This window comes from Crinia signifera, chromosome 6, assembly GCF_055691185.1.
Source record: "Crinia signifera chromosome 6, ASM5569118v1, whole genome shotgun sequence".
NCBI lineage: Eukaryota > Metazoa > Chordata > Amphibia > Anura > Myobatrachidae > Crinia > Crinia signifera.
Genome location: NC_139222.1, coordinates 257,385,258 through 257,397,498, shown reverse-complemented (window position 1 = coordinate 257,397,498; position 12,241 = coordinate 257,385,258). Strand labels below are relative to the sequence as shown.

Here is a 12,241-nt window from a genome sequence, read left to right as displayed (position 1 = left end):
CACTTCTCCATTGGTTCCCTGAAATCACAACTGTGACTCTCTACAGAAAAAGGCAGGACACATGTACAATGTAGAGAGAGAGAGAGAGTGTGAGAGAGAGTTGTTGGTTTACCCACTTTATTCTTGAAACACCGTAACAGGTTAAATGTTGCTGAGTCTGCCAGTATCTCTCCATTGGGTAGGAAAATGTAGACAAGTGCATGAAGTTTTGGTGATATTCCGGCACTCAGAGGGATAGTCAAAGTGACCTTACCATGAAGGTCTGTGAAATGCATAGAACACAAGAGAGAACATTAGTAGTAAAAAAGCTACTGTACCTCAGGACTTTTCAAATTTCAAGTGAGCCACCGGTCTGCATGTACTTTTGCCATTGACCAAAGGTTAAATGACTAGTGCTGAAAGCAGTGTAATTTCAGATAAAGATCAGAATAGACGGCCATGTTCAGTGTTTATTATACAAATATCAAAACATATCCTGGTCCGATAAAAAACAGTTAGTCTTACCCTCACTTCCATTTTCTGTGATGATTTGTAAAGAACCAGAGTCCTGTATGGATCCTTCAGAAGTCACCTATTGGATAAGTGAGACTCTGTTACCATTCATTTTGACTATGCCAATACTGCTACAAGTCCAGTACTGCCTCTGTAACTAGGCAAATACTGCTACAAGTCCATTACTGCTTCTGTAACTATGCAAATACTGCTACAAGTCCAGTACTGCTTCTGTAACTATGCAAATACTGCTACAAGTCTAGTACTGCTTCTGTAACTATGCAAATACTGCTACAAGTCCAGTACTGCCTCTGTAACTATACAAATACTGCTACAAGTCCAGTAATGCCTCTGTAACTATGCAAATACTGCTACAAGTCCAGTACAACTTCTGTAACTATGCAAATACTACTACAAGTCCATTACTGCTTCTGTAACTATGCAAATACTGCTACAAGTCCAGTACTGCTTCTGTGACTATGCAAATACTGCTACAAGTCTAGTACTGCTTCTGTAACTATGCAAATACTGCTACAAGTCCAGTACTGCCTCTGTAACTATACAAATACTGCTACAAGTCCAGTACTGCCTCTGTAACTATGCAAATACTGCTACAAGTCTAGTACTGCTTCTGTAACTATGCAAATACTGCTACAAGTCCAGTACTGCCTCTGTAACTATACAAATACTGCTACAAGCCCAGTACTGCTTCTGTAACTATGCAAATACTGCTACAAGCCCAGTACTGCTTCTGTAACTAGGCAAATACTGCTACAAGTTCAGTACTGCTTCTGTAACTATGCAAATACTGCTACAAGCCCAGTACTGCTTCTGTAACTAGGCAAATACTGCTACAAGTCCAGTACCGCTTCTGTAACTATGCAAATACTGCTACAATTCCATTACTGCTTCTGTAAATATGAAAATACTGCTACAGGTTCAGTACCGCTTCTGTAACTAGGCAAATACTGCTACAAGTTCAGTACAGCTTCTGTAACTAGGCAAATACTGCTACAAGTTCAGTACTGCTTCTGTGCTTTTTTGGCTAAGATCAAGTGTAGTATCTGTTCTTATCAGTGGGTATGGACTGGCCTCTGGCAGAGAATAGAGAAAGGCTGGACTGAGTAGCTGCTCTGATGGGCGGATGGTGTGGGACCCCTTCTTTTTTGCCTGGGAGTGGTGAAAAGTCTGGCTGAGTACCTTCACCTCTGCCAGTGGTAGGAGGTGTTGTTTCCGTAAACCCACTGGTGAGAGGGCGGGAGAAACACTGGGCCTAGTAGTTTGGCTCTCTTGATGGGGCTCGTAGTCCCCGAAGGATGAGACAGCGAAAGGCTTAGTCTAGTATCCATTCCCAAGGAGCGGAGAAAGGCTGGGACTGAGTAGATGGCTCCTGTTCCAGAGGTTCGTAGCCTCTGATGGGGAGACCGCGAAAAGCCCAGCTTAAACTTGGGATCGGAGAAACACTGAGACTGAGTAGATAGATTGCTCTTCTGAGGGGGCCGCAACCCCTAAGGGAGTCTTTCGAAAAGCCCAGTGGAGTACCCATTTCCATGCCAGGGGCTGGAAAGTGCCCTACGATGGGAGCAGAGAATCACTTGGTCGGACGCTGATCGGTCGGCTGCCTAGGGCCCGAGGCTGCACTGTGCCCACGGGGAAACTCGGGGGTGCTGAACCTGCACGGGTGATCCCAAAAATGACCTTGCACAACTAAGCACTTGCACTGCGCACTTCCCCTTAGGTTAGGCTGCACGTCCTTACCTCGTCCTTTTGGATGGGGTAGGCCAATTTTTCACACCCCCACCCCGGCCTTCTGGCTGGGGTCCTATTTATTATTTATTTCTCTTCTCTCTTCACGTTCGTGCACTTTTGTTTTTCTGTAGTGTGTCACGTTTTTTTGGGTTGTGTGGTTGACCCTTACGGGCCTTTCATTCCCCCAATGTGTACCGAAGCTCTCATCCTTTTGGGGAGAGCTTCGGTCCCCTGGAGGGTGACCCCGAGCCGCAAGGTGGAGTGAAGCCTAATGCGGGTCTCTCCAAAGCTTCGGGTGCGGAGGACCCACCGTCCTGACCCTTCCGGGGGTTGAGGAATGCGGGTCTCTCAAAGCATCGGCAAAGAGGACCCACCGTTCCCTATTTTCCCCTCTTCGGTCTTATGGTTGAGAGGGGTTAGGGGAAAAACGGGGCCATTCTCCTTTGGGAGAGGGTCCATCGATCGCACGGCCCCCTATGCACGTGTTTAGGCACAGCACTGGTGGTTGGAGCACACCTCAGGCTCCCTGAGTTTCTTCAAACTGCTTCTGTAACTATGGAAATACCTCTACAAGTCCAGTACTACTTCTGTGACTATGCAAATACTGCTACAAATACAGTACTGCTTTTGTAACTATGGAAATACCTCTACAAGTCCAGTACTACTTCTGTGACTATGCAAATACTGCAACAAATACAGTACTGCTTTTGTAACTATGGAAATACTGCTACAAATCCAGTATTGCTTCTGTGACTATGCCAATACTGCTACAAGTCCAGTAATGCTTCTGGTACTATGCCAAAACTGCTTCAAGTTCAGTACTGCTTCTGTGACTATGCCATTACTGCTACTAGTCCAGTAATGCTTCTGTAACTATGCAAATACTGCTACAAGTCCAGTACTGCTTCTGTAACTATGCAAATACTGCTACAAGTCCAGTACTGCTTCTGTAAATATGCAAATAGTGCTAGAAGTTCAGTACTGCTTCTGTAAATATGCAAATACTGCTAGAAGTTCAGTACTGCTTCTGTAACTAGGCAAATTCTGCTACAAGTTCAGTACTGCTTCTGTAACTATGGAAATACCGCTACAAGTCCAGTACTGCTTCCGGGACTATGCAAATACCAGTAAAAGTTCAGTACTGCTTCTGTGACTATGCCAATACTGCTACAAGTACAGTACTGTTTCTGTGACTATGCTAATACAGTACTGCTTCTGTGACTATACCAATACTGCTACAAGTTCATTACTGCTTTTGTGACTATGCCAATGCTGCTACAAATCCAGTACTGCTTCTGTGACTATGACAATACTGCTGGAAGTACAGTAATGCTTCTGTGACTATGCCAAAACTGCTACAAGTTCAGTACTGCTTCTGTGACTAGGCAAATTCTGCTACAAGTTCAGTACTGCTTCTGTAACTATGGAAATACCACTACAAGTCCAGTACTGCTTCTGTGACTATGCCAATACAGATATAAGTCCAGTACTGCTTCTGTAACTATGCAAATACTGTTTCAAGTCCAGTACTGCTGCTTTGACTATACCAACACTGCTACAAGTTCATTACTGCTTCTGTGACTATGCCAATGCTGCTAAAAGCCCAGCATTGCTTCTTTGACTATGCCAATACTGCTACAAATCCAGTACTGCTTCTGTGACTATGCCAATATTGATACAAGTCCAGTAATGCTTCTATGACTATGCCAATACTGCTACAAGTTCAGTACTACTTCTGTTACTATGCCAGTGCCACTACAAGTTCAATACTGTTTCTGTGAATATGCCAATACTGCTACAAGTCCAGTACTGCTTCTGTGACTAGGCCAATACTTCTACAAGTCCAGTATTGCTTCTGTGACTATGCAAATACTGCTACAAGTCCAGTACTGCTTCTGTGACTATGCCAATACGGCTTTAAGTTCAGTACTGCTTCTGTGACTATGCCAATACTGCTACAAGTCCAGTACTGCTTCTGTGACTATGCGAATACTGCTACAAGTCCAGTACTGCTTCTGTGACTATGCCAATACTGCTACAAGTCCAGTACTGTTTTTCTAACTATACAAGTACTGTACAAGTCCAGTACTGCTGATGTGACTATGCCAATATCGCTACAAGTCCAGTACTGCTTCTGTGACTATGCTAATACTGCTACAAGTCCAGTATTGCTTCTGTGACAATGCCAATACTGCTATAAGTTCAGTAATGCTTCTGTGACTATGCCAATACTGCTACAAGTCCAATACTGCTTCTGTGACTATGCCAATACTGCTACAAGTCCAGTACTGCTTCTGTGACTATGCCAATACTGCTACAAGTCCAGTACTGCTTCTGTGACTATGCCAATACTGCTACAAGTCCAGTACTGCTTCTGTGACTATGCCAATACTGCTACAAGTACTGTACTTCTTCTGTGACTATGCCGATACTGCTATATGTCCATTACTGCTTCTGTTAGGCAGCTCAGCAATTCACAGCTCTTCCCTATACATCCTTACGTTAGAATACACACTGGGCATAATACATACAACAGTACCTAGGGTATAGATTATTTATATATAACATGTACAGTACATATCATGTGGTGTTGTATTGTTTGGCCAAACATGTAGGTGCATTCATTAGGTCTTACACCTTGGGTTTTGTTTAACTTAGTTGTATTGCTGAGATAAATGATAATGAATATCCACTGACTTGCTGCCACTAATGTATAGGGCGAGATCTACTACCGTAAGCCCTGAAAAGTGATAAAATGGAGAGTGATAAACCACCAACCAACACAGCCTGTCAAATGGCAGGTAGGAGCTGATTGGCTGGTGGTTTACCACTCTCTATTTTATCTCTTTTCAAGCTTAGTACATCTGGCCCTTTGCCTTTTAGGAGTCTTCCCATTTATTTGGTATTCCTGTTAATACTGACGTCTCTGTTTGGGCTTGCTGAGGGATTCTTGCCGTCTTGGCAATGGATCTGGATGATAGGTTGACAGTGTATACTGTATGTTGGTATGAGTGATTCTCTCACAGACCTGTCCTGTGCCAATGTGTATATTTATGAGGATCTGCTCTCTCACAGACCTGTCCTGTGCCTCTATAAACTAATCAGGATCTGCTCTTGCACAGACCTGTCCTGTGCCTCAGTATCCTGATCAGGATATGCTCTCTCAGAGACCTGTCCTGTGCCTCTGTATCCTAATCAGGACCCGCTCTATCACAGACCTGTCCTGTGCCTCTGTATCCTGATCAGGATATGCTCTCTCACAGACCTGTCATGTGCCTCTGTATCCTAGTCAGGATCTGCTCTTGCACAGACCTGTCTTGTGCCTCAGTATCCTGATCAGGATCTGCTCTTTCTCACAGACCTGTCCTGTGCCTCTGTATCCTAATCAGGATCCGCTGTCTCACAGACCTGTCCTGTGCCTCTGTATCCTGATCAGGATCTGCTCTCTCGCAGACCTGTCCTGTGCCTCTGTATCCTGATCAGGATCTGCTCTCTCTCTCAGACCTGTCCTGTGCCTCTGTATCCTGATCAGGATCTGCTCTTTCTCACAGACCTGTCCTGTGCCTCTGTATCCTAATCAGGATCCGCTGTCTCACAGACCTGTCCTGTGCCTCTGTATCCTGATCAGGATCTGCTCTCTCGCAGACCTGTCCTGTGCCTCTGTATCCTGATCAGGATCTGCTCTCTCTCACAGACCCGTCCTGTGCCTCTGTATCCTGATCAGGATCTGCTCTTTCTCACAGACCTGTCCTGTGCCTCTGTATCCTGATCAGGATCTGCTCTCTCGCTCTCACAGACCTGTCCCTGTGCCTCTGTATCCTGATCAGGATCTGCTCACTCGCAGACCTGTCCTGTGCCTCTGTATCCTAATCAGGATCTGCTCTCTCTCTCAGACCTGTCCTGTGCCTCTGTATCCTAATCAGGAGCCGCGGTCTCACAGACATGTCCTGTGCCTCAGTATCCTGATCAGGATACAATCTCTCTCACAGACCTGTCCTGTGCCTCTGTATCCTAGTCAGGATCTGCTCTTGCACAGACCTGTCCTGTGCCTCAGTATCCTAATCAGGATCCGCTGTCTCACAGACCTGTCCTGTGCCTCTGTATCCTGATCAGGATCTGCTCTCTCTCACAGACCTGTCCTGTGTCTCTGTATCCTGATCAGGATCTGCTCTCTCTCACAGACCTGTTCTGTGCCTCTGTTTCCTAATCAGGATCCGCTCTCTCTCACAGACCTGTCCTGTGCCTCTACTAACTGCCATGTTACAGGCTGAGGAGTAGATTTATTAAGCTCGGTGATGTGATAAAGTGTCTGGATTTTATCACCAGCCAATCAGCTCGAACCTGTCATTTTTCAAACCAAGCCTGTAATTTCATAGTTAGGAGATGATTGGCCGGTGATAAAAACCAAACACTTTATCACTTCACCGAGCTTAATAAATCTGCCCCACAGTGTGTTTCCAAATTGGCAATGAAGAGCTGATTGGTTGGTACAATATCTCCACCCACTTTATCTCTTTATTTGTATTTTATTACAGATTGATTGCAACAAATCCCTTACCAGGTAATGTAGATCTAAGTGCTTGGCCTCCTGCAGCTCTGTGTGTTTAATGATATATTCCACCTGGACCTCTTGCTGCCCCTCACATGGGAGAACTCTATCCAGAGAGTGCAGTTTCAAGAAGTTCTTATTGCGAGAGTAGAAGGGTGCGAGAGACAAACTCGCCCAACCGTAATCACCAGTATAGAAGTTGGATACCAATATAAAAGGCTCTAGGTTTGTACTTGCCTTCGGAATAAAGACACATTTGTAAATAGGTGAGATTGAAACAAAAGCTAAACATATTAATAAGTTGGTAAGTAATGAAATCAAATACAATCATACAACTAAAGACTACTATAAATCAGGTCATCTAAATGCTTATTTTTTCTATACCTCTTATAAAAACAAGGAAAAGTGGTTCACAAACTGAAATTAATTTGCAGCCTGATCATGGGTTGGTTGTCCAGGACCATCTTAAATAATTTATGGTCAAAGTAATAAGCAAAACCAGTGTTTGTGGCTTCCAATCATAATTGATGTAGACAAAAATAAACTAATCCAGTATCCAGGGGCGGATTTAGGGAGGAGGGCGCCCCTAGGCACAACAATAATGTTTACTAAGTAGGACAGTTTATAGGGGCAGTATCTGCATGTCCTATCCATTTACACTCTATTTAAGATGGAATATAGTACAGTACAGTGGATATTTTGCAGTTATTGGTACATTTTGGGCTGACAGTACTATCACAGGCATCAAAGTGCCGCCCCCAAACATGTGCCGCCCCTAGGCCGGTACCTCACGTGCCTAATGGGAAATTTGGCTCTGCCAGTATCCGCATAACTGGACCTAAGAATGACCTACAGTACATGGCTTCATTCAAAACAGATAGCAAGGCTGCAAATTGGACAAGGATGGACAAAACCATGCTGCACTGCAAATGGGGCAAATGTAACATGTGCAAAGAGTTAGATGTGGGTGGGGTGTGTTTAAATTGAAATCGAATTTGCAGTGTAAGCAGGGCTGGCGCTATCCGCTCAGCAAAGGATGCAGTGCAGGGTGGCGCTGGGTAGGAGAGGCGCTGTCCCTGCTCTACATCCTCTGCTGCTGTCCTGTTGTTCCCGTCTGCTGCTGCGCCTGTCACACCTACCTGACAGACAGTAGCAGCCCCTGTGATAGCATGAATCATAACACTAAAGGGGCGGGGTTACTGTGCATAAATGGGGGTGGAGCTACCCATGGGTAAATGGGGGTGGAGCTATTTGAGTGCAGGGTTACTGCCTAAGAGAGAAGAGGAGGAGATACTTTGGCGACCTGCACACACATATATCTGCACACACATATATCATCTGTTCCTACCGTCAAAATTACACTACTTTCCCAATTGGCAGTGTTCAGTGCAAAGGAGACCTGACCATTCTCATCTGTCAGCAAGGTCTGGTTTATTGTATCATCCTGACTCTGTAGATAGACTGTAACACCTCCTCTTGGGCTATCACCGGCATCCACCACTTTAATCTGAAATAACACATACAGTATGAGAAATGATGAGAACCACATGAGAGCACAGACAATGCATACTGTATACTGTATATATTCATTATAGACATAGTTGCCTCCCCACCTGCATCCTGCAGGAGACTACATGATACCAACAATCTCAGGGGCAAACGCAGGATTTGTAAGGGGTTGTGTTTCTGTGTGCGTGTGTAGCTATGTATATGGTGTTCAATACACCCATGACATCATCCCGACTACCGAAATAATTTAGGATGCCAGCGCCATACTCCTGCCTGCTGGGGAAAGTATGCAGGTAGCATAAGCATGCACCTGGGAAAAGGGGAGGGGTTTAGGCAGTAGTGGGGGATTTAGGGGGAGACTATGGGGAGGGGGGTTAGGGTTTGGCACTTAGAAGGGGGCATAAGGTTCGGCTGTGGGAGGGGGGTTAGGTTTAGGGGGCGGGGAGTCAGGGTTAGGCACTAATATGAAGAGTAAGGCCCCTTTCACACACTCCGATCCCTGCTGGGCAGCGAAACCCCGCACGGCCAAAAGGCAGAAGAATGGCAGTCGTCCCTTCCCGTGGTGACATCCGGCTGCAACCGGGCGGCCGTGCCGTGGCCGTCCCATTTGAATGGACACAATCATGTCCATTATTAACTTCTGTGTACGGCACGGCTTTTGGTCGTGCAGGGTTTCGCCGCCCGGCAGGAGTTGGAGTGTGTGTAAGGGGCCTTAGGGTGAGGCTGTTGGAGACGTGAGTTAGGCTGCTGGAAGGAAGGGTAAGGGTTTGGAGGAGGTGGCAGTGTGAGGGTAAATATACCTACATGACCCCTGTCCGGATTACCTCCTTCGGGATGCCAGTGTTGGTATTCTGACCACTGGCCTGCTCACCGTTGGTCATCTGTATATACAGTATAATATATGTGTGTGTTTTATGTTGTTGCTGCATATACATGTATATATAGATGTGTCCAGAGCCGGACTGGCCATCTGGCACTTCTTGCAAATAGCAGAAGGGCCGATGGCCAGGTGGGCGGATTGTGAGTCCCACTGGCTGCTGGCGCCGGCTGGGACTCTCCTCTGTTCGGTGGCTCTGGACGTGGCTCTAAGAATATGGCCGCGGCTTCAGGAACATCGCCGCCGGCCTCTTGCACTGAGGACCTGTGTAGACAGTGCAGGAGGCTGCTACAGAGGGCGGGGCATCGTGCGGGACGAGGGGCAGGAAGGAAGCAGCGCAGCCTGCCTGTGCTGATCCTCACAGCACCATACTTCCTTCTTCTGACCGGCTTGTGTGCACATTTCCCCCTGCTAGTGCTGCAGCCCTGCAGTCTCTGTGTCCATCCGGTGGCAAAATCAGCTTCACATCCTCACAGCCTCAGGCAAATAGCACATGTACAAGGGGAGATCAGGGGAGAATAGGACTGAGGAGTCAGGACACCACAGGTTTCTCCCAGAGAACTTCTCTGAGAGAAGCCTGTGGTGTCCTGACTCCACGCCCCATTTTTGTTGCGCGGCTTCGCCGCGCAAGGGTCCCGCCTTCTTCAAAATGCCAGGGCCGATTTCTGGTCCCAGTCCGGCCCTGGATGTGTCCACATACATCTTTTTTATTTATTATGTATGGCACAATTTGGCACCGATGGACTCTGCAAAAGTCACACTTTGTGATTTTTCTAAAAAATAGCTTCTCTAATCTATTACTTTATACAAATTCTACTGCTGCAAAACAAAATTAGAATCCATCTACTTGCTACATTTGGAGAAACAGTTAAGCCGTGTTTTGCATGTTATGACAAATTGAGAAAAATAGTCAAGATATATGTGGATACATATTAGAGATGAGCACCGGGGCTGAAGATTTGGATTGGAATTCTTCGCCGAAATTAATTTAATTTGTTTTTAATGTGCAGCTAACAGCTGCGTGAAGGCTGAACAAATGCACCTTCTGACAGTATACTATGGGTGCAGTACACACAAACAATGATTAAAAAAGAGAAAAATTGATTTGGATGTTTTTACTTTAATTATTTTTAATGCGCAGATTGTATAATGCTGCGTGGACGCAGAACAATCACACACAGAACTTGTGGTGTATACTATTGGGGTGCAGTATACAGCAAAAATAAAAATAAAGAACAGCAAATCAAATTTTTTTACTGTATTTTTTTTTTAATGGCCGGGCCTTGGATAACACTGCATGGACCGTTGAGGCAGAACAATCACACACTGAACTTGGTCTGCTTCTGACAGTAGTATATGGTGTATTGGATTGCAGTGCAGCACATCACAGTGACCACACACCACAATGAAAAAAAAATTAACAAAAGCTGACTGATAGCCTGCCTGTGTACTACTGTACCCCGCTACACTGAATGACAGCCTGCCTAACACACGACAAGCACAATTACAATATAATTAAGTATATTTAATTATATATATAATATTACTATATATAACCCAGCACACAAACCTCTCTGCAGTCTGAACAGCACAAACCCCTCTGCACTGCACAAACCCCTCTGCTGAGTCTGCACTGCCTGCACTGCATGAAATACCTTTGCACAGCACAAACCCCTCTGCAATACTCAACACCCCTCTAGTCTGCACTACACAACACCCGCCTGCACTGCACAAAACACCTCTGAGTCTGCACAGTACAAACCCCTCTGCAGTCTGCACTGCACAACACCCCTCTGTCTGCACTCTGCACTGCACAACACCCCTCTGTCTGCACTGCACAGCACCCCTCTGCACAGTGCCAGATTAAGCCTTCGGGGGGCCCGGGGTACTTTAGCCAGGGGGGCCCCCTTGCACTTGTCATTACTGGCCGCACACTGCATGGGAGAATATTACATTGTCAAAACACAGAATAAAGGCAGTATAAATACATACCATATGACAAGCCTGTGTTTGTCCCTCTGCACCTTACTCTGTAGGAGACCTCACAGTCCTAGTGCTGCCTTTGATTAAAAACCCTCCCATGACTAAGCTGCTGCTGCTGTTCTCCATGGGCATGTAATGAGCTCCACCAATTAGAGCTCAGCACAAACCTCTCAGCCTCTGCCCTCTGGTTTAAAGTATCATGGGACTTAGTCAACTCCCAGTAATGCACTGCACACTTGTGCAATCAGTGTGCCTTGGCGACCGATGCTCAGCACCATTAATCATTGTCACATTGGCAGATAGGTGAAGCTGCAACACTACCCCACTCCCATGCACAAAACCTTTAGCTAAAAAATTTTTATTTTTTATTTTTTTTAAATACATGCCAACCACAGGGGGCCCCCAGCTAGTGGGGGGCCCAGGGGCACTGACCCCTTGTGCCTCCATTATAATCCGGCCCTGCCTCTGCACAACAACACCCCTCTGAGTCTGCACAGTACAAACCCCTCTGCAGTCTGCACTGCACAACACCCCTCTGTCTGCACTCTGCACTGCACAACACCCCTCTGTCTGGACTGCACAGCACCCCTCTGCACGACAACTCCCCTCTGAGTCTGCACAGTACAAACTTCTCTGCAGTCTGCACTGCACAACACCCCTCTGTCTGCACTCTGCACTGCACAACACCCCTCTGTCTGCACTGCACAGCACCCCTCTGCACGACAACACCCCTCTGAGTCTGCACAGTACAAACCCCTCTGCAGTCTGCACTGCACAAACCCCTCTGCACTGCACAAACCCCTCTGCTGAGTTTGCACTGCCAGAAACACCTTTGCACAGCACAAACCCCTCTGCACTGCTCAACACCCCTCTAGTCTGCACTACACAACACCCGCCTGCACTGCACAACACCCCTCTGAGTCTGCACAGTACAAACCCCTCTGCAGTCTGCACTGCACAACACCCCTCTGTCTGCACTGCACAACACCCCTCTGTCTGCACTGCACAGCACCCCTAGGCTCTGCATGACAACACCCCTCTGCACACTAATGATTGATGACAAGTTAGTGATTGACAACAAG

General features: G+C 46.4%; 1 protein-coding gene and 1 pseudogene across 1 annotated transcript in view; one reads left to right on the top strand and one right to left on the bottom strand.

Moving 5' to 3' along the window:
- The window catches only part of LOC146009242 (alpha-2-macroglobulin-like), an 87,235-nt gene that overhangs the window by 46,194 nt on the left and 28,800 nt on the right, over positions 1–12,241 (bottom strand). Inside the window, exons 11-14 of the mRNA XM_083149406.1 lie at positions 8,139–8,297; positions 6,800–7,027; positions 505–571; positions 117–262 (exon numbers count right to left, since the gene is read on the bottom strand). Of these exons, the coding sequence (XP_083005532.1) occupies positions 117–262; positions 505–571; positions 6,800–7,027; positions 8,139–8,297 (600 nt within the window). The remainder of the gene's footprint in view (positions 1–116; positions 263–504; positions 572–6,799; positions 7,028–8,138; positions 8,298–12,241) is intronic.
- LOC146012786 (U2 spliceosomal RNA) lies at positions 1,517–1,653 on the top strand (annotated as a pseudogene).